Consider the following 21,840-nt stretch of genomic DNA (forward strand, 5'->3'; position numbering starts at 1 on the left):
TCTCTGCTGGAAGGCAAGGCACGTTGCTGCTGGGACGGGGTTGCCAGGTTGTGGGGTTGGTCGAGAGGGAAACAAGCAAACCAGGTCTAGGAGAAAACAAGTGACTGTTTTATTCTCAAACTTTTTCATGTCAAGGACCCCCAAATTGACACTTATTAGCCCACGGACCCACATTGATATATCACAAATGATATGCCAGGGACCCCCCATAAGAGAATATTTTTTTTACGGCTCTAGCAGTGATTCTCAACCATTTTAATTTCAAGGACCCCCAGTTTGACATGCATTAGGGCTACGGACCCCCATTTAATGGCATTTCTATCACTTTGGTCACTTGTAAAATCTATGTCAATTTAACTCTGAGAGTGTACAAATGGAACCAAATGGACCCGTTGGGTCCATTTGGTTCCATTTGTACACTCTCAGAGTTACAGACCCATAAGGGTCCATTTGGTGCCTAATCTACCATTTAGCTGGGGACCCCCTGGGACTCCCTCAAGGACCCCTGGGGGTCCCCGGACCCCACTTTGAGAACCAATGTTATAGGCCACACATGAGCACTTTATACCTGTGTGCCAGTGGTAGGCAGCGGTGGTACTTAAGTAAAAGTATCAATACGGCAACGTAGAAATACTCTGTTACAAGTAAAAGTCTGGTAATCAAAATGACCAATGCATGGGGTTCTCATCTTAAACAAGCTTAGTGCTTAATGAGAGTTCCACTTCCAGTTTAGTAGACCTTGTATTGTGAATTTGTACTTCCATCATGTACTGTTATGTACTGTCATGTACTATTCTCATGTCTTACTAAATAAATAAACTACATCAATCAATCAATGACCGTCTTGATCCAAGACTAATGTATACATCGGCTATTTGAAAGCTCACAAGGCTAGTAGATCTCTGTGTGTGATGATAACATAAACTTTCCCTTGTTGAAATAAACACTCAAAACATGTTCTCATTATTTCATATAACCATTCATCCATCGCATTAAACTAAATCGGCATTACTGTTGGGGGGGAAAAAAGGGGGAAAAAAGTTCATAATGCTATTTTCAAGAAAATCAATCTTGAAATAAAATATGGGAGATAAAAATAAAAAAAACATTCTAACAACACAAATCTGCTACAAACACACTTTTTTTCTTTTTTAAATAAACAACTACACTTTAGAAACAAGTCCAAATAAACGACTACACTTTAGAAACAAGTCCAAATAAACGACTACACTTTAGAAACAAGTCCAAATAAACGACTACACTTTAGAAACAAGTCCAAATAAACAACTACACTTTAGAAACAAGACTAAATAAACAACTACACTTTAGAAACAAGTCCAAATAAACAACTACACTTTAGAAACAAGACTAAATAAACAACTACACTTTAGAAACAAGTCCAAATAAACAACTACACTTTAGAAACAAGACTAAATAAACAACTACACTTTAGAAACAAGTCCAAATAAACAACTACACTTTAGAAACAAGACTAAATAAACAACTACACTTTAGAAACAAGTCCAAATAAACAACTACACTTTAGAAACAAGACTAAATAAACAACTACACTTTAGAAACAAGTCCAAATAAACAACTACACTTTAGAAACAAGCCCAAATAAACAACTACACTTTAGAAACAAGACCAAATAAACAACTACACTTTAGAAACAAGTCCAAATAAACAACTACACTTTAGAAACAAGACCAAATAAACAACTACACTTTAGAAACAAGACTAAATAAACAACTACACTTTAATAACAAGCCCAAATAAACAACTACACTTTAGAAACAAGACCAAATAAACAACTACACTTTAGAAACAAGACCAAATAAACAACTACACTTTAGAAACAAGTCCAAATAAACAACTACACTTTAGAAACAAGACCAAATAAACAACTACACTTTAGAAACAAGACTAAATAAACAACTACACTTTAGAAACAAGCCCAAATAAACAACTACACTTTAGAAACAAGACCAAATAAACAACTACACTTTAGAAACAAGCCCAAATAAACAACTACACTTTAGAAACAAGCCCAAAGTCGCTTATAATAATCGGACATGGCAACGCCGTGCGAACGCTGGCTCCTGCTGCTGTATGTCTGCGTCGTTTCCTGTCCCGCCCACAATCCACACAGCTGCCAATTGACGTTGCGAAAAGAACAGATCTACAAGCTATCAACGCGGTTCTTAGGCAACGCGTTGATAGCTTGTAGATCTGTTCTTTTTTGTGCGTTTTTTTTGGCGACGTGCTCGCGCAAAAGCTTTTACGCAGCACGCACGGTATCCGGAATACTGAGTCATTTAAAGGGACCTCCCTCTTTCTTTGGTGTTTCGCCCAGTTGGGCGTGGTTATATCCCTAACCCTAAACTCAAAACCACGCCCTACCTGGTCGAAACACCAAAGAAAGAGGGAGTCCCTTTATATATAGGCCCTCTATGGTTTGTTTGTTTATTATTGTTGGGTTTATGCAGTGGTGTAAAGTAACTAAGTACATTTACTTAAGTACTGTACTTAAGTACAATTCTGAGGTATTTGTACTTTACTTGAGTATTTCCAATTTCCAATACTTTTACTTCTACTCCACTACATCTCAGAGGCAAATATTGTACTTTTACTCCACTACATTTACTTGAAAACTTTAGTTACTAGTTACTTTTCAGATATAAACTATGATATAATGAAACATACATTAACCACTTTAAACCTATTTTAAACCTAGGCTATTTGAAAATAGCAGATCTACAAGCTCACAACGCGTCGCATCGCGACGCGTTGTGAGCTTGTAGATCGGCTATTTTCAAATATTTAGTACTTTTACTTTTGGTACTTTAAGTACATTTTGATGCCAATACTTTTGTACTTTTACTAAAGTAAATTTTTAATTCTGGACTTTTACTTGTAACCGAGTATTTTTATATTGCAGTATTGGTACTTTTACTTAAGTAAAGAATTTGAGTACTTTTTCCACCACTGGGTTTATGATAATAAAGTGGTACTTAAGTACAGTACCTGAGTAAATGTACTTAGTTACTTTACACCACTGTTGGGTTTTATAATAATATGGACACATAACAGTTTACACCGAGGTGCTGATTATCACACTGTAACGGCCGGGAATTACAGTGCTCCGAGCCGGACTCGAACCTTCGCCCTACTGCTCAGTCACTAGTCCAGCCAACAACCCCCTGCGCCAAAGAAGTTAGCTCTCTAAATGGAGCGAGTTGTTAATTATTCCTGACGCTACAATACTAACTTTATGTCATTGCAATTAGCCTACTAACTGTTTCCAAATAATTACTTTAAGCAGTGGTGCAAAGTAACTAAGTACATTTACTCAAGTACTGTAGTTAAGTAAAATGTTGAGGATTTTTGGGCGGTGAAACCGCCCCTATAAGTGAGGTTTGGAAATTTGTACAATTATCCTGTGCTGTGAAACCGCCCCTATAAGTGAGGTTTGGAAATTTGTACAATTATCCTGCACCGTGATTGGCCAATCACAGTCTATTCAGGACTGTGATTGGCCAGTGTCACATGACACATGTGCATAGCCCTATATAAGAAACCATAACTTGAAAAAAAAACCATAAATTTGTTTTTTTCAAGTTATGGTTTCGTCCATCATAAAGAGTGTTTCAATAAATGTATTTACTTTTTGTACATGATTGGTTGACTTCAGTATTGTGATTAGCTAGCAAGACACCGCCCACTTCACACAGGGTGTGATCTTTTTTACTTTACTGGGGTATTTTCAAATTTCAGTACTTTTACTTCTACTCCACTACATCTCAGAGGCAAATATTGTACTTTTTAACTCCACTACAATTATTTGAAAACTTTAGTTACTAGTTACTTTGAAGGTTTTGAATATTATTACAAAGCATACATTAAACCACTTCGGCCATTTGAAAATAGCAGATCTACAAGCTCACAAAGCGCCTTTTACTCAAGTAAATTTTGATTACTGGACTTTTACTTGTACCAGAGTATTTCTACATGATGGTATTGATACTTTTACTTAAGTAAGAAAATCGAGTACTTTTTCCATCACTGGTAATGAACATAAAAGATTAATGTTGTAATTTTACTCCTTGGTTACTGTACAGTTCCAAATACTCTTGAGTCTGTTGTTCCATTCTAGATCCTGCTACGCCATCTACTGGACACATGCCAGCATTACACTCTATTCTCAATCTCAGCCCTTCAGTATTGAGGTTGTGCTGGTCCTCATATACATAATAAATACATCAATACATTAATCAATACAAATACACAATTAAATAAACACAAGCTGGAGTTTAGATTGTTCAGCTGTTTGTAAATTGGCGGGGCACCAATTTCCCCTAATCAGGACAGCAAACACATTTATTGGCTTAAATCAGAGGTCTTCAACAGGGGGTCCGGGACCCATAAGGGGTCCTCAGAGTTACTACAGGGGGTCCGCCAAATCTGTGTGATTTTTACATTAACCACTTCAACCAAGCATCCCTATTCTGAGGAGAACTTTAGCCAAAAATAGCAGATCTACAAGCACACAACGCCTCGCGCGTGTGCTTGTAGATCTGCTATTTTCGGCAAAGAGGTTTGGTGTAGGGGGGAAAAAGAGCAGACCAAGTACAGAGTGGGTCATGTTTACTTAGTATGGATGGTTTATGTGGTTAAAAGTCTGAAAACACACATTAAAATGAATCCAACACTGATGACAGTGTTGTCAAACAAGTCTATGAAATATCTATGAAATCTATGAAAAGATTATATTCTATACAATATATATTGGGGGTCCCTGCTTTATCTCTCTCTCTCAGCCAAGGGGTCCTTGGCCTGAAAACGTTGAAGACCCCTGGCTTAAATGTAGCTATATAGTGTAGCGTCCCCATGCGGCCACAACTTCCTCCGCTAGGGGAGCTAGTTCCTTTGGCGCAGGGGATAAGGATAATTCCTTTTTTTAACAGGTCGTTCAATTAAGTCCTTGCGGTCTTGTTTCCAATGAGAACCTGTGAGCAATTAGGGGTTAAGAGTCTTGCTCAGGGACAAATTTCATTTCATCGAAACATATGCTGACCTGGCCTGGAATCGTACTTGGGGCAAACAGGGCCTCTGGCTCCCTAGGCGGGCTCACTAACCACTCAGCTATGGCTGGACAGGTAAGCAGTGAGGCGATGGTTCAACTCAGATTCGGGGCGCTGCATTATTCGGCTGTTATAATAGTGTTTCAGTTCCAATAGTGTAAATCTGCTATTTTAGTTTTTGTTCCAACAAATGCACTTGTTTATCCTGTAGCCTAATATCCTGCATGAATTCACTGTCCTTTGGCCTGAAATTGGTATGTATCCCGTTGCTTACTAAAGCAGTGGTTCTCAACCTGTGGGTCTGGACCCCCAGGGGGGTCCCCACATGATTTGGGAGGGGGTCCCCAGATGACAGTAAAGTGAAAATGTAAGGACTTTTAAGACCTTTTCAACACCTCAAAAAAGAAAGAAAAGAAAAAAGACCATTACCGCATCAAAAGAAAACAACACACTATACTACAAACTGGTCAAACGTTGGCCAAATTGTAAAAGAATATATAAGAAAAGGGCAGAAATTATGAAAATAGCCGATGTACAAGCTCACAACGCCTGCCTTTGCAACTCACAATATTTATCTGTGGAACAGAGTCAAACTAAATATATTGCCTCTCAACTCCTACAATTTCAAGTGCTTGTCAGGGTGGAGGGTCCCCAGTTCAAATATGATTACTTTGGGGGGTCCCCAGTTCAAATATGATTATTTTGGGGGGTCCCGGTTCAAATATGATTATTTAGAGGGTCGCGGCCTGAAAAGGTTGAGAAGCACTGTATAAAGAGCTGGAGAAGACACCTATAGTTAAAGTCTGTGTTTTTGCCATGTGGGAGGCTCATATTGTTAAAATACTTAATATCCATAACATCCATTATCACCGTCTTCAAAGCCACCAGAATACACGACAAAAACACGGTACAAAATCGCAAATTTATACCAAAAATAAAGTTTCCCTTGTAACGTCAAAAGCAGTGGTGGCTTATCCAACGGGCTTGAGGTGCTGAAGCACAGGGCACCAACCTTGGGGGGAGCACCAAACGGCGTGAAGAAAAAAAAAACGGCGAAAAGCGCCGAGGGCTACAACATTGAAACGCGCCGGTGAAGCGTCTTTTTTTTTCACGCACCATCCCCCCCCCCCATTAACAAAACGCTCCCGGGGGGCACCACGGAGGCTTAATCCGCCCCTGGTCAAAAGCCACATTCTTTGCCATTAAACACTCACCTCAAAACATTCCCTCTTCTTTAAGCTGCTTTCTTCTCTTCTTGATGAATCAACGATGACCCAGTTATATTGTTTTATTCTCAGGAGGATTGTACCGTTCCGCTCGAGACCAACTTCAAAGCTTGCGCTGTGGTCCAGCGTCCCTTCTGCTCTCAGCGTCACTTGTCAAAAAGGACAGATCTACAAGCTCTCAGCGCGTTGCAATGCGACTTGTTGTTAGCTTGTAGATCTGTTGTTTTGTTACATGATACCCTGCATGGTGAATTTTGACTTGGAGCCAACCAATAGGAAAGAAGCACTGAGAGTTTACGTCACTTGGCAGCCATTTGTAGTTTTCTTCAGTTTCTTCAGAGATTCCAGGAGATACACCTCGGGCTGTACTGTAACCTGTAGGCAGTGCCGGCTTAACGGAAGGGCTTTAGGTACTGGAGCACAGGGCACCAACCTTGGGGGGGTACCAAATGACTTAAATTTTGAAGCAAAGGCTGCTGAAGGAGCGCTAAAACGGCGAAACTCGCCGGTGAAGCGTACGTTTTCTGCGCTGCACAACCTTCCATGGCCTACTTGGATGGAGTGTGTGTGCAAAGTTTCACGACAATCGGTCCAGCTGTGCAGAGACACACAGACACACACAAGGACGGGCAGGGACGAAAAATTATCTCTGGCCTTCGGCCGTCCAGCCTTGCGGAGATAATGAATCTTGAACCTTTGACTCAACTGAGGTTGTGTAATGAATACTGAACATTGTATTGTTATAGTAACAAGGCAGACAGCTGCATACTTTCACTTTCATTTGTGTCGGAATCTTTTCTGAGAAATGGCCTGATGATCTGCACTTAAGGATGGGCGTTATGACCCCTAAGCACACGTGCTTGTGGCCTGATCTGCTGTAAAACAGAGGTTGTGTAACAAGGCAGACAGCTGCAAACTTTCACTTTGACTTGGGTCTAGAGAGTAATTTACTGGAAATCACTTGATCCGTCCGTCCGTCCGTCTGTGATCAGCTAATCTCCCGTACTGTTGGCCCGATCACTGCGAAACTGTGAACACACTCCCTGGATGCCAAAGCCGAACTTCTGAACCGAATTTTTCAGATTGGCCTGTTATAGCGCCACCAGGAGGCCGTTTTCTTCTTGAATTTCAGGTTGTTGCCAGCCCTTGAGCCAAGTCCTGCTGGAAAAAGGGGCACCAGAACGGATTGTAGCACTGGGCACCACAAAGGGTTAATCCGCCCCTGCCTGTAGGCTATTAATAAGCTACTGATGAACTAAAATGGCTCATGTATTTGACTGACATGTGTGCATACCTGCTTTGTTTGAATTAGACATTTGGGCAGGCCTCATATATTTATTAGATATTCGATGTGTGATTATGAGAATGCTGTATTCAACTACCCTATACAAAAATTGCTAGGGCACCCACATTAAAAAAACACACACACACACACACACACATAAACATCTAAATAAATAATACATATTGACGTGAGTATTTTAGTTTTTGAGTTCTCTCTGTATTCTGATTCATGTATTTTTATGTTGCTGTATGTGAATGTCTATTCCTGTTGATTACTGTGTTCTGTATCTCGGCTACATTGAAAATGAGGGCCTGCCCCTCAAACTGTACTCCGAGCTGAAATAAAGGTTGTGATGATGACATGCAGGGCATGCAAAGATTGAGAACCACACTGTTCTCAACCAGTGTGGTTCACGAAATACTCTGGATTTGAAAAGTGCACCTCAACCATCCCAAAGAACCACTGTGTGTAGTATTGTTCTGTTACTGAACAAACACTCTATACTATAGCACTGATTAATATCAGAATATAGAGCTAAAAACAATAGATCAAAAATAACTTTAAATTGCAGCTTTATAGTGTTGAAACATTGTGTTGTTGTAAGGCAGGGGTTTTCAACAGGTGGTCCGTGGATCACTTGTGGTCCCTGAAGGTATTGCATGTGGTCCCTGACCATGTTGCAATATGTTTTTTTCTTCTTGTTCCATGGAACAGTGCATATTATCGACCTGGTGACCTATGATGACATGTCAATGTTGTCAGTTTCTGGGAAGTCGGAGGTCAAGAAATTCCACAGAAAAGGGAGTTAGAATCTCAAGAAGGGGAAGTGTACCGGATTGCCTGATTGAGTCATCATTATTAGGAAATGTGGCCATATAATTGCATGTGTCTGTGTAGTCCATGGACCACTGGTTGAGAAACAGTGGGATGTATCATGGAATGCATGCATACAGTAGCAAGTGTTAGCAAAGCACTAATCTTAGCTCTAATCTCACCCAACACAACATGGTCCCCAGGTTGATTCTTAATCAGGGTGGTGGTCCCTGGTTCACATTCAGTTGAAAACCCCTGCTATATAGGACTTCAATAATTGTGCTGAGGTGCTATATATAAGCACCTCAGCACAATTTTTATTTTTTATTTTATTGTATTATTTATTATGCTGCACCACAACTATCCCAAAGAACCACTGAAGAACCCTAGGGTGCTATATAGCACCACAACAATCCCAAAGAACCACTGAAGAACCGCTGAGGCACCACGACCACTGAAAGAACCACTTAAGAACCACTGCGGTGCTATATAGCACCACAAGAATCTCAAAGAACCACTGAAGCACCAATTTTCTTTGTGTGTGTAGTATTGTTCTGTTACTGAACAAACACTCTATACTATAGCACTGACTAATATCAGAATATAGAGCTAAAAAGAATAGATAAAAAATAACTTTGACCCATTAAGACATGGAACGCATCTGTGTCACTTTTTCCTTTGAGCTAAAAAAGCATTATTTTACACTTTGGCTATTCAAAAATAGCAGATCTACAAACTAAATCTTTGAATATATAGTGTTTTAAAGCAAACTTTTTTCTTTTTTTTACTTACATTTTTATCCCGCGATCTTTATAACCCATTTTTTTCACCCGGTGCCAATTTCCTAAGTGATCCTGGGCGCTACACCTGCCCTACACCAGCGCTACACCAGTCCCCTTCAGCCTAGGGAGGCCAGGGCCGAGCTCATGCTTCCTTCAATGCATGAGAGCCAACTGACCTTCTTATCACTTGACAGGGGGGAGTTTCCCTGGTTGGACGTAGCGCGTGGAAGGAACACGTTATTCCAACCAGTTCCCTTCCCCTCCATCAGGCGCCCCGGCTGTCATGGGGGAGGCGGTATAGCGACCAGGATTACTACATGTTTTTGTGAGGGTATTAACTACCCTAGGATATACCCACTGATATAGAAACATACGTTTTTTTCAGAAAACAGCTGGGATTTAGAAAACATTTGTAGAATCGGCTTCAGGTCTTAATGGGTTAACCCACAGCAAATTTAAATTGCAGCTTTATAACGTTGAAAAATAGTGTTGTTGTAAAGGAATACAGGAGGGAATACAGGAGGGCCTATAGTTATCCCTTCACTAACCACAGCATGCATCAGTTCAAAGGTCACAGAGACTCTGGGAGGCAGCAGCACATACATGTTTGATTGATTGAATACTTTATTAGAAGTTTGCAGAAAAAAGCACATGAAAGTACATTTCAACACGCAAGAAAGCCATATGGCTTGTTTCCATTGGGGTCCTTTGTACTCAATTCATATAGAGACATTAAATGACAGACAGATATACACTACTATGCAGAACATCATAAAAACTGTTTAAAAATAAGAAAAGAAAAAAAAAATATGTACAGTAAACAGTTCGAGGAGGGGGGGGGGGGGGGTTTGAAGGAGAGTAGGGTTTTACACTCCTTCACAGCTTTTGGTAGGGCATTCCACCTAGTAGGGTATCTTACCCAGTGGTGGAAAGTAACTAAGTACATTTACTGTACTCAAGTATAAATGTAAGGAATCTTCACTTTACTGGAGTATTTTACATTTTCAGTACTTTTACTTCTACTCCACTATATCCAGGGGCAAATATTGTACCTTCACCCCCCAAATGACTTTCTTTCTATGGATCATTTACCCCATGGAGACTTGAATTCATGGATATTGTTTAGTTTTTGTCTCATTCCTAAGACAATAATTTGATGACCTGCAGCGGTTCCGGTCGTTGACACAAACAGTCTCCTTTGTGTCTCCTACCGGAACCGCTGGTCATCAAATTATTGGCTTAGGAATGAGACAAAAACATTGGGGTGACTAATCCATAGAAAAAAAGTGAATTTTTTTTTGGGGTGAACTATCCCTTTAAGTAAAAGATGTGAGTACGTTTTCCACCACTGATCTTAACCACAGGATGTGAGGTTTAGAGGCGGAGACATCCAGCTCTCTCTAGCTGTCACACACACACACACACACACACACACACACACACACACACACACACACACACACACACACACACACTTAGAGGAGCTGATGATAGTAACTATGGAGAATCACTTCAAGCTGATGATTTAGACTCTTTGGAGAGAGAGGGCTCATCGTATTAGTATTGTTCTTCTAATTACTATTATTGGTAATTAATTACAGTTATTATTACTCTAATTAGCTCACACACTATCAACTGTCAGTGAAGCCGTTGTTTTACACAAGACCACCTCATGCAGGTATGGCTGTTCACCATTACAACATTTAAAAGATGAATTGTTTTATACAAATAATTGTGATTTAATAGTGTTTCTGTTGTTCTGTTATAGCAGCATTTATGAATGAAAATTACATTTCTGTTTGGCTTTTTAGGCTTCGTAAAACAAAAAGGTGCACAGGGCAGATATGACAAATAACTTATATTATAATGTAACTTTATAGCCTACTTTTTTTGTTTAATGCCGATCTACAAGCTCAAAACGCTATTTCCGCTATTTTCTAAAAATGCTTGAAACTATAACGAACATTCGACGTGGAAATGATTATGACGATTGTGCAAAATGTCTTTGCCATTATCTCAAAGAATTTGTCATTATGTGATTATTATGATGATTATAGCAGGCCTTCATGCAGGCAGTGGGGTTAAGTAACTAATAAGTACATTTGTACAATTTTGAGGTATTTCTACTTTCTTCAGTATTTCCAATTTTCGAGACTTTTACTTCTACTACACTACATCTCAGAGGCAAATATTCAACTTTTTTACTCTTTAGTTACTTTTTAGAAAATAGCAGATCTACAAGCTCAAAATGCGTTGCCATGCGACGCATTGTGAGCGTGTAGATCGGCTATTTTCAAAAGATTTTTTATACATGTTGAACTTGTGAAATGGCGACATTCTGCACAACTTTACTCTTGGTACTTTAAGTATATTTTGATGGCGATACTTTCGTACTTTTACTCTGGTACATTTTGAATACGGGACTTCTACGGGTAACAGAGTAATATCTACACTGCAGTATCGGTACTTTTACTTGAGTAAAACATGTGAATACTTCTTGCAGGAAGACACCATGGTGTGCTGGGTTGTTCTCATGGTGCTGCTGAGCTGTGGGGGCGTGTCCTCATCATCATCATCATCATCATCATCATCCTCTGGGGCCACGGAGGGCCAAAGTGACAACTGTACCACCAACACCAGTACGTTCCATATGTTTGTTTGATTGATTGAATACTTTATTAGCAGTTTGCTAAAAAAAAAAAAAAAAAGCACATGAAAGTTCAGTTCAATACAAGGTCTGCTAAGAGGATTTCAAACCCAAGAAACCCTATGGCTTGTTTCCATTGGGCTCCTTTCTATTGTTGTTAAGCATTATGACTATTTATGAGTTCTTATAACTATAATTATACAGTGTTATAAGCAGATTACAATGCATTACAAGTATGTTTATAATGCACTATAGACACGGTATGCATAGCAAGTGTTACCGTTGCGGTAAACGATCATAGAGACAATTATGATCTTTTGAAATAATATATATATCATCTTTTTCAATGTAGGAAACCAAACAATAAAGGGATGTTTACTTGCGACACGGGAAACAATGGCCCTAGAGCAGTGAGTGGTTCTCAAACCTTTTTGACTCAGGGCAGCCCTGAAATTACACTGTTAATTATTTTTGAATCTTATGGTCCTATTACGCTGCGTAAATATGCAAATATCTCCTCCTATGATACGGTATGTCACAGAGGGATATCCGTTTCCATTAGAACAGACTAGAAAATAACTTTATACTTGACGTTTAAACCACTTAAAACCCCAGCATCCCTATAGTCTGGGGGGGGAACGTTCACCAAAAATAGCAGATCTACAAGCTCACAACGCGTCACAACGTGACGCGTTGTGAGCTTGTAGATCTGCTATTTTTGGTGGAGAGAGTTGGGGTTGATGGGAAAATAACTCATTAAGTACAGTGTAACTCTGCACTCACGACACCCTAGGGTGCCACGGCAGCCACTTTGAGAAACCCTGGCCTAAAGCTTATCAAAGTGTGAGTTCTTGAAATGAAAAAAAAAAGAGAAAAAGGTTGTGACTCACTGGCATCAAACCACAGTGTGAGGCGTCTGAGCTCAAACACACCAAGCTGACTCCGTTGTTCCACTAACGTCACGTGACCAACCTTTGGCTTACATCTGAAAAAGAAGAAAAATAAAAGCTATGGTTGAAAAGATGACAAATGCCACGGGTATGTTATTGTGGAAAGATGGTGTGTGTGTGTGTGTGTGTGTGTGTGTGTGTGTGTGTGTGTGGGGGAGTGAAGTTAGTTTTTATTACTGAGAAATGATCACCATAACAACCCATTAAGACCGGGAAGGCATCTGTGTCATTTTCACATTTCTTTGACTATTCAAAAAAATGCAGATCTACAAGCTTGTAGATCTGCATTTATTTTTTGAAAGAATCGTGATTTTTTTTTACTCAAATCCTTGCGTCTGGAGGATTCTATAAATGTCTTCTAAATCCTAACAGGATTCTTTTAAACGTATGTTGCTATAATATCAGTGGTTCTCAAACTTTTTTCATGTCAAGTACCCCCAAAATCATATGTATTTGTCCGCGGACCGCCCTATCTCAAAATATTTTGTTCCAGGGACCCCCAGAAGCAAAGATTGGAGTTAAAATGTATATGTATATATATATATATATATATATATACATACAAAGTTTTTCACACATTTTCACGATTTCTTTAAAAAAAATAGCAGATATACAAGCTCATAGCATCATATGCATCATATGAGCTTGTATATCTGCTGTTTTTGAATAGCCCCATCTCAAAATATGTTGTTCCAGGGACACCCAGAAGCAAAGATAGCAGATCTACAAGCTCATAGCGCGGCACTCGGTGCCGCGCTATGAGCTTGTAGATCTGCTGTCTTTGAATAGCCAAAATGAATCTTAAAATGACACAGACGTGTTCACGGATTGAATGAGCTTGAAGCTGTGTGAGGGGAAATAATGCATGATGCTGTAACAGCTTATTGTCATGAGAATGTTCTGCAGGATCTGCAGATCAGAAAAGAAAAGCCATTTCCTTTCCATAGCTGTATATGTGGGTCACAGTGTATGCATCCTGCCTCTGTGTCTGTGTCTGATATGATCATCCATGTAGAGATACACGTATCAACAATTGGCATTTAGAAATGTTGAGCGAGCAGCTTTGTCACGTGCAGAACAGAACCAAATGGTGTTTTACTTAAAGGGACAGTTCACCCAAAAAATTACTTATATTTCTATCTGTTTGATGACCGGCGGTGACTCCGGTAGGAGACACAAAGGAGACTCTTTTGTGTCTCCTACCGGATTTTTTTTATTGTTTTAGGAATGAGACAAAAACTAAAAAATATCCATGAATTCAAGTCTCCATGGGGTGACTAATCCATAGGAAAAATATTTCTTTTGGGGTGAACTAACCCTTTAAGTAGAATTATCAACAGTGCAATGTAGAAATACTCTGTTACAAGTAAAAGTCCTTCTGAAAATAGCAGATCTACAAGCTCACAATGCGTCGCGATGCGAAGCATTGTGAGCTTGTAGCTCTGCTATTTTCAAATGGCCGAAATGTATGCAACATGCAACTACTTACAACCATTATCCCCAATGGAAGCTGTAAGGAGTTGCATTGGTGCGGTCTGGCCTTACGACTCGTTGTGGCGCTTAAATATATATTATCACCCCTAGTGTCATTAATCTGGGGCGAATATTCAATGAAAATAGCCGATCTACAAGCTTCACAACATGTCGCAAGCTTTATAGATATAGGCTATTTTCGGCTGAGAGATTCTGCGTAGACTGGAGGTTAAAAAAAAAAGAAAACAGGAGGGGGCCTAGTATAGACCCCTGGGGGACTCCGGTCAATGCCGTTTACAGGGTTTATGAGGAAATTTGAGAACCACTGATATACCATTAGCAACATACGTTTTACAGTTAGGATATAGAAGTTATTTTTATTACCGGCCTCAGGTCTTAATGGGTTTTGTTATTAAAGCATTAATCATAAAAAAGCACTAAAGCAGTAATCATTCATAATAGATGACACAGTCTTCTGTTCTGACTATGTTTTGAACGTTACAAAAACAGGGTATGTGTAGCATCAGCATGAGAGGCAGAAACCTCTTCAAAATGCTGCTGACCCCCAGTCACCACACTGTATTGTCTACCCCATTAAATCACACACACACACACACATTCACACACACACACACACACACACACACACATTCTCACACACACACACACACACACACACACACACACACACACACACACACACACACACACACACACACACACACACACACACACACACACACACACACACACACACACACACACACACACACACACACACACACACACACACACACACACACACACACACATTCACTCACACATGAGCACCAGGTGTCTTTTTATAGACATCAACTTGCAGGCACAGCCCTAGCTGGGATAATGTAACGGCAGGCTTTTAGGCTTCAGTTTGTTGCTGCCACAGAGAGTGGATGCAACAATTGCTGTCCGTCTTTCAATACCACCAAGTGTGTGTGTGTGTGTGTGTGTGTGTGTGTGTGTGTGTGTGTGTGTGTGTGTGTGTGTGTGTGTGTGTGTGTGTGTGTGTGTGTGTGTGTGTGTGTGTGTGTGTGTGTGTGTATGTATGTATGTATGTATGTATGTATGTATGTATGAATGAATGAATTAATTAATTAATTAATTAATTTTTATTTCCGTGTCTTGTCAAAAAAGACCCATCCCTTACGGGATTATTAGACACCAAAACATAAATAAACAATATCAAATTCTCTTCATAGAAGACTGCACAAAGGAAAACGTTTGGCAAACACCCAAAACAAAACAAAAATAAATCAAATAAATTACACTTCACATGTATGTTCTTTTTGCCCGTCTGTCCCAGGCCCCTTCCAAATACTCCGCAAGTGCAAATATCCTGTGCTCAAAAATCCATGTAAGTCTCTGTGCGTCATCCAACCAAATCAAATCCGGGTTTCTACACCTCTTAAATAATTTTTGACGCAGGTCATGATACAAAGGGCAATAAAAAACAAAATGGAACTCACTCTCAATATCCACAATGTCACAATAAATACAAACCCTCTCCTCTTCCACTACTCCTCTATACCTACCAGTCTCAAGGTGCATAACAGCTTTTTAACATAACAAATGTTCTATGTATGTATGTATGTATGTATGTATGTATGTATGTATGTATGTATGTATATATTTTAGGGATACATATACCCACCTGATAAACTGACCTGACTTCTGTCCCCGTTCATCAGATCATCTGAAGGTAGTGTGCGTGGCGGCCGGTGACAGCGTGACCGTGTCCTGTCCCGACGTGAGTGGCGACATGGTGATATTTAGTCTCCTCGCGGGCCAGGTCGAGATGGAAACGTACAGCAAGGGAAGCAATGCAACGACCAAGCCCGACCACAGAGGCATGGGGGTCACCGTCGAGGTCAACCCCGAGGGGGGCAGAGGAGGCATCTCGTACGTTCTCTCCAGGGTCTCGACGGAGAACGCCGGCTTCTACAGCTGCGAGGCCAAAGTGTGGGAGCCGCCTCCTGTGAAGAAAACGTGTGGCCGCCACGTGTACGTCCACGTGGAAGGTACTGTGTCGTCAGTCAGTCTATCCCAAAATTTGTGAAGATAGCACATCGACACGTTGTGAGCTTGTAGATTGGCTATTTTGAACTATTTGATTATTTTTTTATATAGTAAAAAATGGCAAAGATGTTTAGGGATAATGGGAAGGCACCGGCGAAAATAGGGCCCTATGTCTTGCACCCTATCATGTGCCACCCCGCAACCTCAGATCTTCGGGGCAAAGCACGGTTGATCATTCCAAAGAGCCTCTTAAAAAGGAAAGGTGACCGTGCCTCTGCGATTAGTTAGAGCCCCGACACTTCTGAAGGCCTTGCCCGGAGAGATAAGGCCTGCCGAACCTGTGCCCCGCTTTAAATCCCTCTTAAATGTCAATAATGTCATTATTTCTGTCAGGACCCTTGGAACTGTATAGACATAGGACCCTTATGCCGAGCATAAACTCAGGAAACCAAGGCCATCAAACACAAAGTCCTTAATATAGCTTCAAGACCCATTAACCAACGTCTCTTCAGCTGAGTAACCCAGGTGGACGCAGTCTCTCAATCAGGTGGCACAGGGAGGGGAGGGGAGGGGGGGGGTGGGTGAGCAAGGGCGGAGTCACAACAGGGCAAAGTACAGTAGTAGCACATGCCAGGGGCAGGGGAGCCCCTTTTGGAACCTCAACCTCCACCATAGCTCCGAGTTGAGGTCCTGCTTCGTAGGCTGACAGCGTAGTGTGACACCGGCTGTTTCTGTTCTTAAAAAGTGCCATAATAGTATTATTATTCTATACTGTGTCCCTGTAGAACACCAGTGCTCGTGTCAGGCTGAACAGAGCGTGAACGGGTCACACGGCTGTGAGCGTGCTGCGGTCCCTGACTGGATGTGGGTGATGGGGACGGCTGTCCTGGGGACCTACAGTCTGACTGTCACCATCATCGCCATGGTCATCTGGGTAAGACGTTTACCCAGGGAAACAATATAGTTTAGTTTTAGTCATATTTTAGTCACCTGAAATGTTTTACTAAATATCCTAAGATTTATTTTTGGCGGGCCGTGATGCCATCAAAATGGCAGATTTTCACTTAGCTGCATGCCGAAAATAGCAGATCTACAAGCTCTGTAGATCTGCTATTTTCGGTCTGTGACACCTGCGCGCACCCATGATGACTTGTGTTAGTTCTACTGGATCTCTTCTCCACTAGATCCCTTCCTAACATTTTAGTCTAGTTTTTATTTGTTGACAAAATTGTCAATATATTTAGTCATAGTTTTAGTCATCATAGCTTAGTTTATATTTATTTTTCGTCAGTGAAAAAAGGTGGTCGACAGACATTTTTCGTCATAGTTTTAGTCGACGAAATCAACACTGGGTGGCAGAGTAGTAGAAAGAGAATTTTCCCATGTTCGTTCTAAATTTGGGTGATACCAGATCATGGTCGCTCCCTCTAGTATTGTGGCTTTGGAGAAGCAGTTAGTACCAAGGACGCAGAGGGCATTTTAGAACCGAAGGGACATGTTCTCAGTGCACGTGTGCACGTTGTTTTACCGGGTTTGTTATTTTTTTGGGTGTTTTTGTTACTTTAATTCGGTTAATTCGGTTGCTTCGGTACAAAAAGTATTCCATGAAGTCTAGATGTCGGAGGTTTTTTCATTTTTTTTTTTTCTTCATCCCAAAAGTTGGGGGGATACCCCACCCAATGGAACTGAGTATGTACATATGTTTATATCATGTGTCTCATACAGATGTTTACATCATGTGTCTCATACAGATGTTTACATCATGTGTCTCATACAGATGTTTACATCATGTGTCTCATACAGATGTTTGCATCATGCGTCTCATACAGATGTTTACATCATGTGTCTCATACAGGGCAGGTTGAGACAGCTGGATTCCAACCACAGTGACTACATGAACACCAAACCCAGACGCCCGCCCGGGGGCCACAAGAGCCCCCACAAGAACACCAGAGTCCAAACCCCTAGCAGGCACTTCTGTTAGCATACAAACTTTATACATATCAATGACTCTTCATCCCAGCAACCACTTCTGATCAATGACTCTACATCCCAGCAACCACTTCTGATCAATGATTCTACATCCCAGCAACCACTTCTGATCAATGATTCTACATCCCAGCAACCACTTCTGATCAATGATTCTACATCCCAGCAACCACTTCTGATCAGTGATTCTACATCCCAGCAACCACTTCTGATCAGTGATTCTACATCCCAGCAACCACTTCTGATCAATAAGTTCAACATCCCAGCAACCACTTCTGATCCATATTATTGCTGCTCTGGAGGACTAACTGACAGTCTCGCCTCAGAGGTTTCGTTGTGGTTTGTCAACAACACAGCACACAGTGGAATCTTCAGTGTTAATTTAACTCTGAAGAGTGTAGAAATGGAACCCATTTGGTTCCATTTCAGCACTCTTCTGAGTTAAATTAACACTAAGGACTTCACTGTGTGGATTCAAGTGTTTAGTATAAGAACGGCAGGTGAATTCTTAATGCTAAGTGTTTTCTCAGAACCAGCTGCCTTTGAAATGTACAACAACACTGTATAGGCATGAAAAAAACATGTTCTTTTTGTTTGTTTGGTTTTTCTGTTTAAGTTTAAGTATAGCACGGTTCCATTCACAGCACAAGACTCTTAGTTAAAACGAGGTAACATGGTTACATTGCCTATTACAATGCAATATAATATAATATAATATAATATAATATAATATAATATAATATAATATAATATAATATAGGTCATATCATTGTTACCCAGAGCAATTTACAATTTAGGCATTTAGCAGATGATCTTTATCCAGAGCGACTTACAGTACCCACTTCTTGTCTTGTCTTTGTCACGCGCACGTACGCACGCGCACGCACGCGGACACACACACACACACACACACACACACACACACACACACACACACACACACACACACACACACACACACACACACACACACACACACACACAGATAGTGAACCCCCTGGTTTTGTGGTCTAGTAGTAGACAGAAGCAGACAGTCACATGGTGTGGTGTGTGTGTGTGTGTGTGTGTGTGTGTGTGTGTGTGTGTGTGTGTGTGTGTGTGTGTGTGTGTGTGTGTGTGAGGGGGCTTCAACCACAACCACTGTGGTTCATTGAATCATTCACAAACTCTCTGACACAACATTTAAAATAGACGGAAAGGAATCCCCTCCAAGCTCCGCCCACAAAAGAGCAAAAGTATATTCTTCAAATAGTCAGCTACAGCACTGTGGTTCCCAAACAGTGGACTGATTTTTATGGGTCACAACTAAGTAATATCCCTTTATTTTTTGTTCCCTACATTTTGTTTTGAATTATTTCAAAATGCTTTCCAAATTTTCTACCAAGTAAGATTTTTGGGGCTTTTATGCCTTTATTTGACAGGATAGTAGGCTGACAGGAAATGGGGAGAGAGAAGGATTTCATGAATAAAACAAAATCTGAGAAATTCCATACATTTAGAAAGAAAAAGACTAAGAAGAGTGACTGAAAACAGCCCATCCGCGTTGTGAGCTTGTAGTCGTAGATCTGCTATTTTCACTAGTTTGGGTCCCAGGGAGACAAAAAAATGTCTCTTTTGGGTCTCGAGCTAAAAGGTTTAAGGAACTGCTGAGCTCCAGTCGGGCCTACATACATCACAGACTGGTTTTATGTCCCTGCTCCAGATCTAAGGCTCTTAAAACTGTAGGCTTGCTAGTTATGCATAAATACATTGAAGATGCAGCTTTCTTCAATAATGGAACACCTTACTGAAGGAGATTAGACTCAGGCTCTGTAGAAAAATGTAAACAACTAAGAAACATGTATGTTTGGGCCTTTCTATAGCATAATTTCTTAACATTGTAAGGCATTTCTTTTTCCAGTAAACCTTAATATCGTTAAACACATTTTTGCTGATTTCTTTTTAAGTTGTCCTTGGTTCATTCTTTTTATGGTAAAACGTTTCTTGTTCTTTTCTTATTAAGACCTGAAGCCGATTCTACAAATGTCTTCTAATTCCCAACAGTTTTCTGAGAAAAACGTATGTTTCTATATTAGTGGTGCTCAAACTTTTTCATGTCAAGGACCCCCAAAATGAGTTTGTGTTTGGTCGTGGACCCCCATCTTGTTCCAGGGACCCCCCCAGAAGCAAAGATTTGAGTTAAAAATGTTCGCTTTAAAACAATATATATTCAAAGATTTGCACACATTTTCACGATTTGAAAAAAAAATAGCAGATCTACAAGTGTGCCGCGCTACGAGCTTGTAGATCTGCTATTTTTCAAATTAAAAAGTGACACAGATGCGTTCCAGGTCTTAATGGGTTAATATAAAGCCCTTTGAGCAGCACGTTTCATATGAAAGGCCCAATATCATGGTAATGACTGTATTTGACTGAATCAAACGTCATTTCCGATTCAAGTGTTATTTCAACTCTTCAGAGTTGAAAACAGCACTGAGGATTTCACGGTGTGTTCTGCCGTTTGGTAGAGAAAGAGGTACCAAGTAACTGCTGCGGGGGTTTTCTGGGTCTTAAAGGTTATCTTGGGTGCAGCTGACGACAGCCAGATCGTCGGCACCGATAGCAAACACCTCAAACGGTGTATCGCCCTGATCCGTTTCCTGTCTGAACACTGTGATTTACTTTGCTTCGCTTCTGTGCAAAATGTGTTCTAAACCACCGTTTCTCAAATTAACCCTTACGGGTCTGTAACTCAAAGGCCGTAAGAATGGAACCAAATGTAACCTCATGGCTCTTTAACTCCGAGAGTTACATTTAATTTAACACGCAGCTAAATTAACAGTGGTGGAAAAAGTACTCAAATGTTTTACCTAGTAAAAGTATCAGTACTGCAATGTAGAAATACTCTCTTAGTAAAAGTCCGGAATTCAAAATGTAAAAATGCACTTAAAGTACCAAAAGTAAAAGTACCCATTATGCAGAATGTCCCATTACAAGTTTTCAAATGTATAAAATCTTTTGAAAATAGCAGATCTACAAGCTCACAATGCGTCGCATCGTGACACGTGAGCTTGTAGATCTGCTATTTTCGAATGGCCGAAATGTATACAGTATAGGACTGAAGTGGTTACTGTATGTTTTGTAATAACAGGGTCCCCACACATTTTTAGCAATGAATTTCCAAAACTTTTCCAGAATATTTAGCCCAATTTCCAGGCCTATATAACAATCATTCAGCGCAATAATGTGTCTCTTACTCCTATGTAGAATGCCCAAAGATAGGCAGTGTAGCAAAAATAAAGCATAGAATATAGAATAGTACAATTTCATTCAAAATGTTGTGCAAAATTAGGGCATAGCTCACTGGAAGACTCATTATGGCATCCGTATGACTTATTTTATTTAAATAATATATGCCATCACACAGCCCGTTCGGCGAAAAACTACTTATGTTACATATTTCGTGTAATGTTATACATGTTTATGAAAATGTTTTGTATTAACAAAATCAATAGCCAAAAACAATGCATAGCCAAATATTTTTCCAGGACCCTTGA

At 40.3% G+C, this 21,840-nt stretch overlaps 1 protein-coding gene across 1 annotated transcript; it reads left to right on the plus strand.

Moving 5' to 3' along the window:
- The first annotated feature begins 10,664 nt into the window (after positions 1-10,664).
- LOC308080934 (uncharacterized protein) lies at positions 10,665-19,502 on the plus strand. The gene is made up of 5 exons (XM_080423049.1): positions 10,665-10,868; positions 11,694-11,829; positions 15,988-16,317; positions 17,101-17,249; positions 18,171-19,502. Exons 1-5 carry the CDS (start codon positions 10,863-10,865, stop codon positions 18,297-18,299), a joined length of 750 nt encoding a protein of 249 aa, XP_080279175.1. The 5' UTR covers positions 10,665-10,862; the 3' UTR covers positions 18,300-19,502.
- The last annotated feature ends 2,338 nt before the right edge of the window (positions 19,503-21,840 follow it).

This window comes from Gymnoscopelus braueri (assembly GCF_963280865.1).
Source record: "Gymnoscopelus braueri genome assembly, chromosome: 24".
Classification (NCBI taxonomy): Eukaryota; Metazoa; Chordata; class Actinopteri; order Myctophiformes; family Myctophidae; genus Gymnoscopelus; species Gymnoscopelus braueri.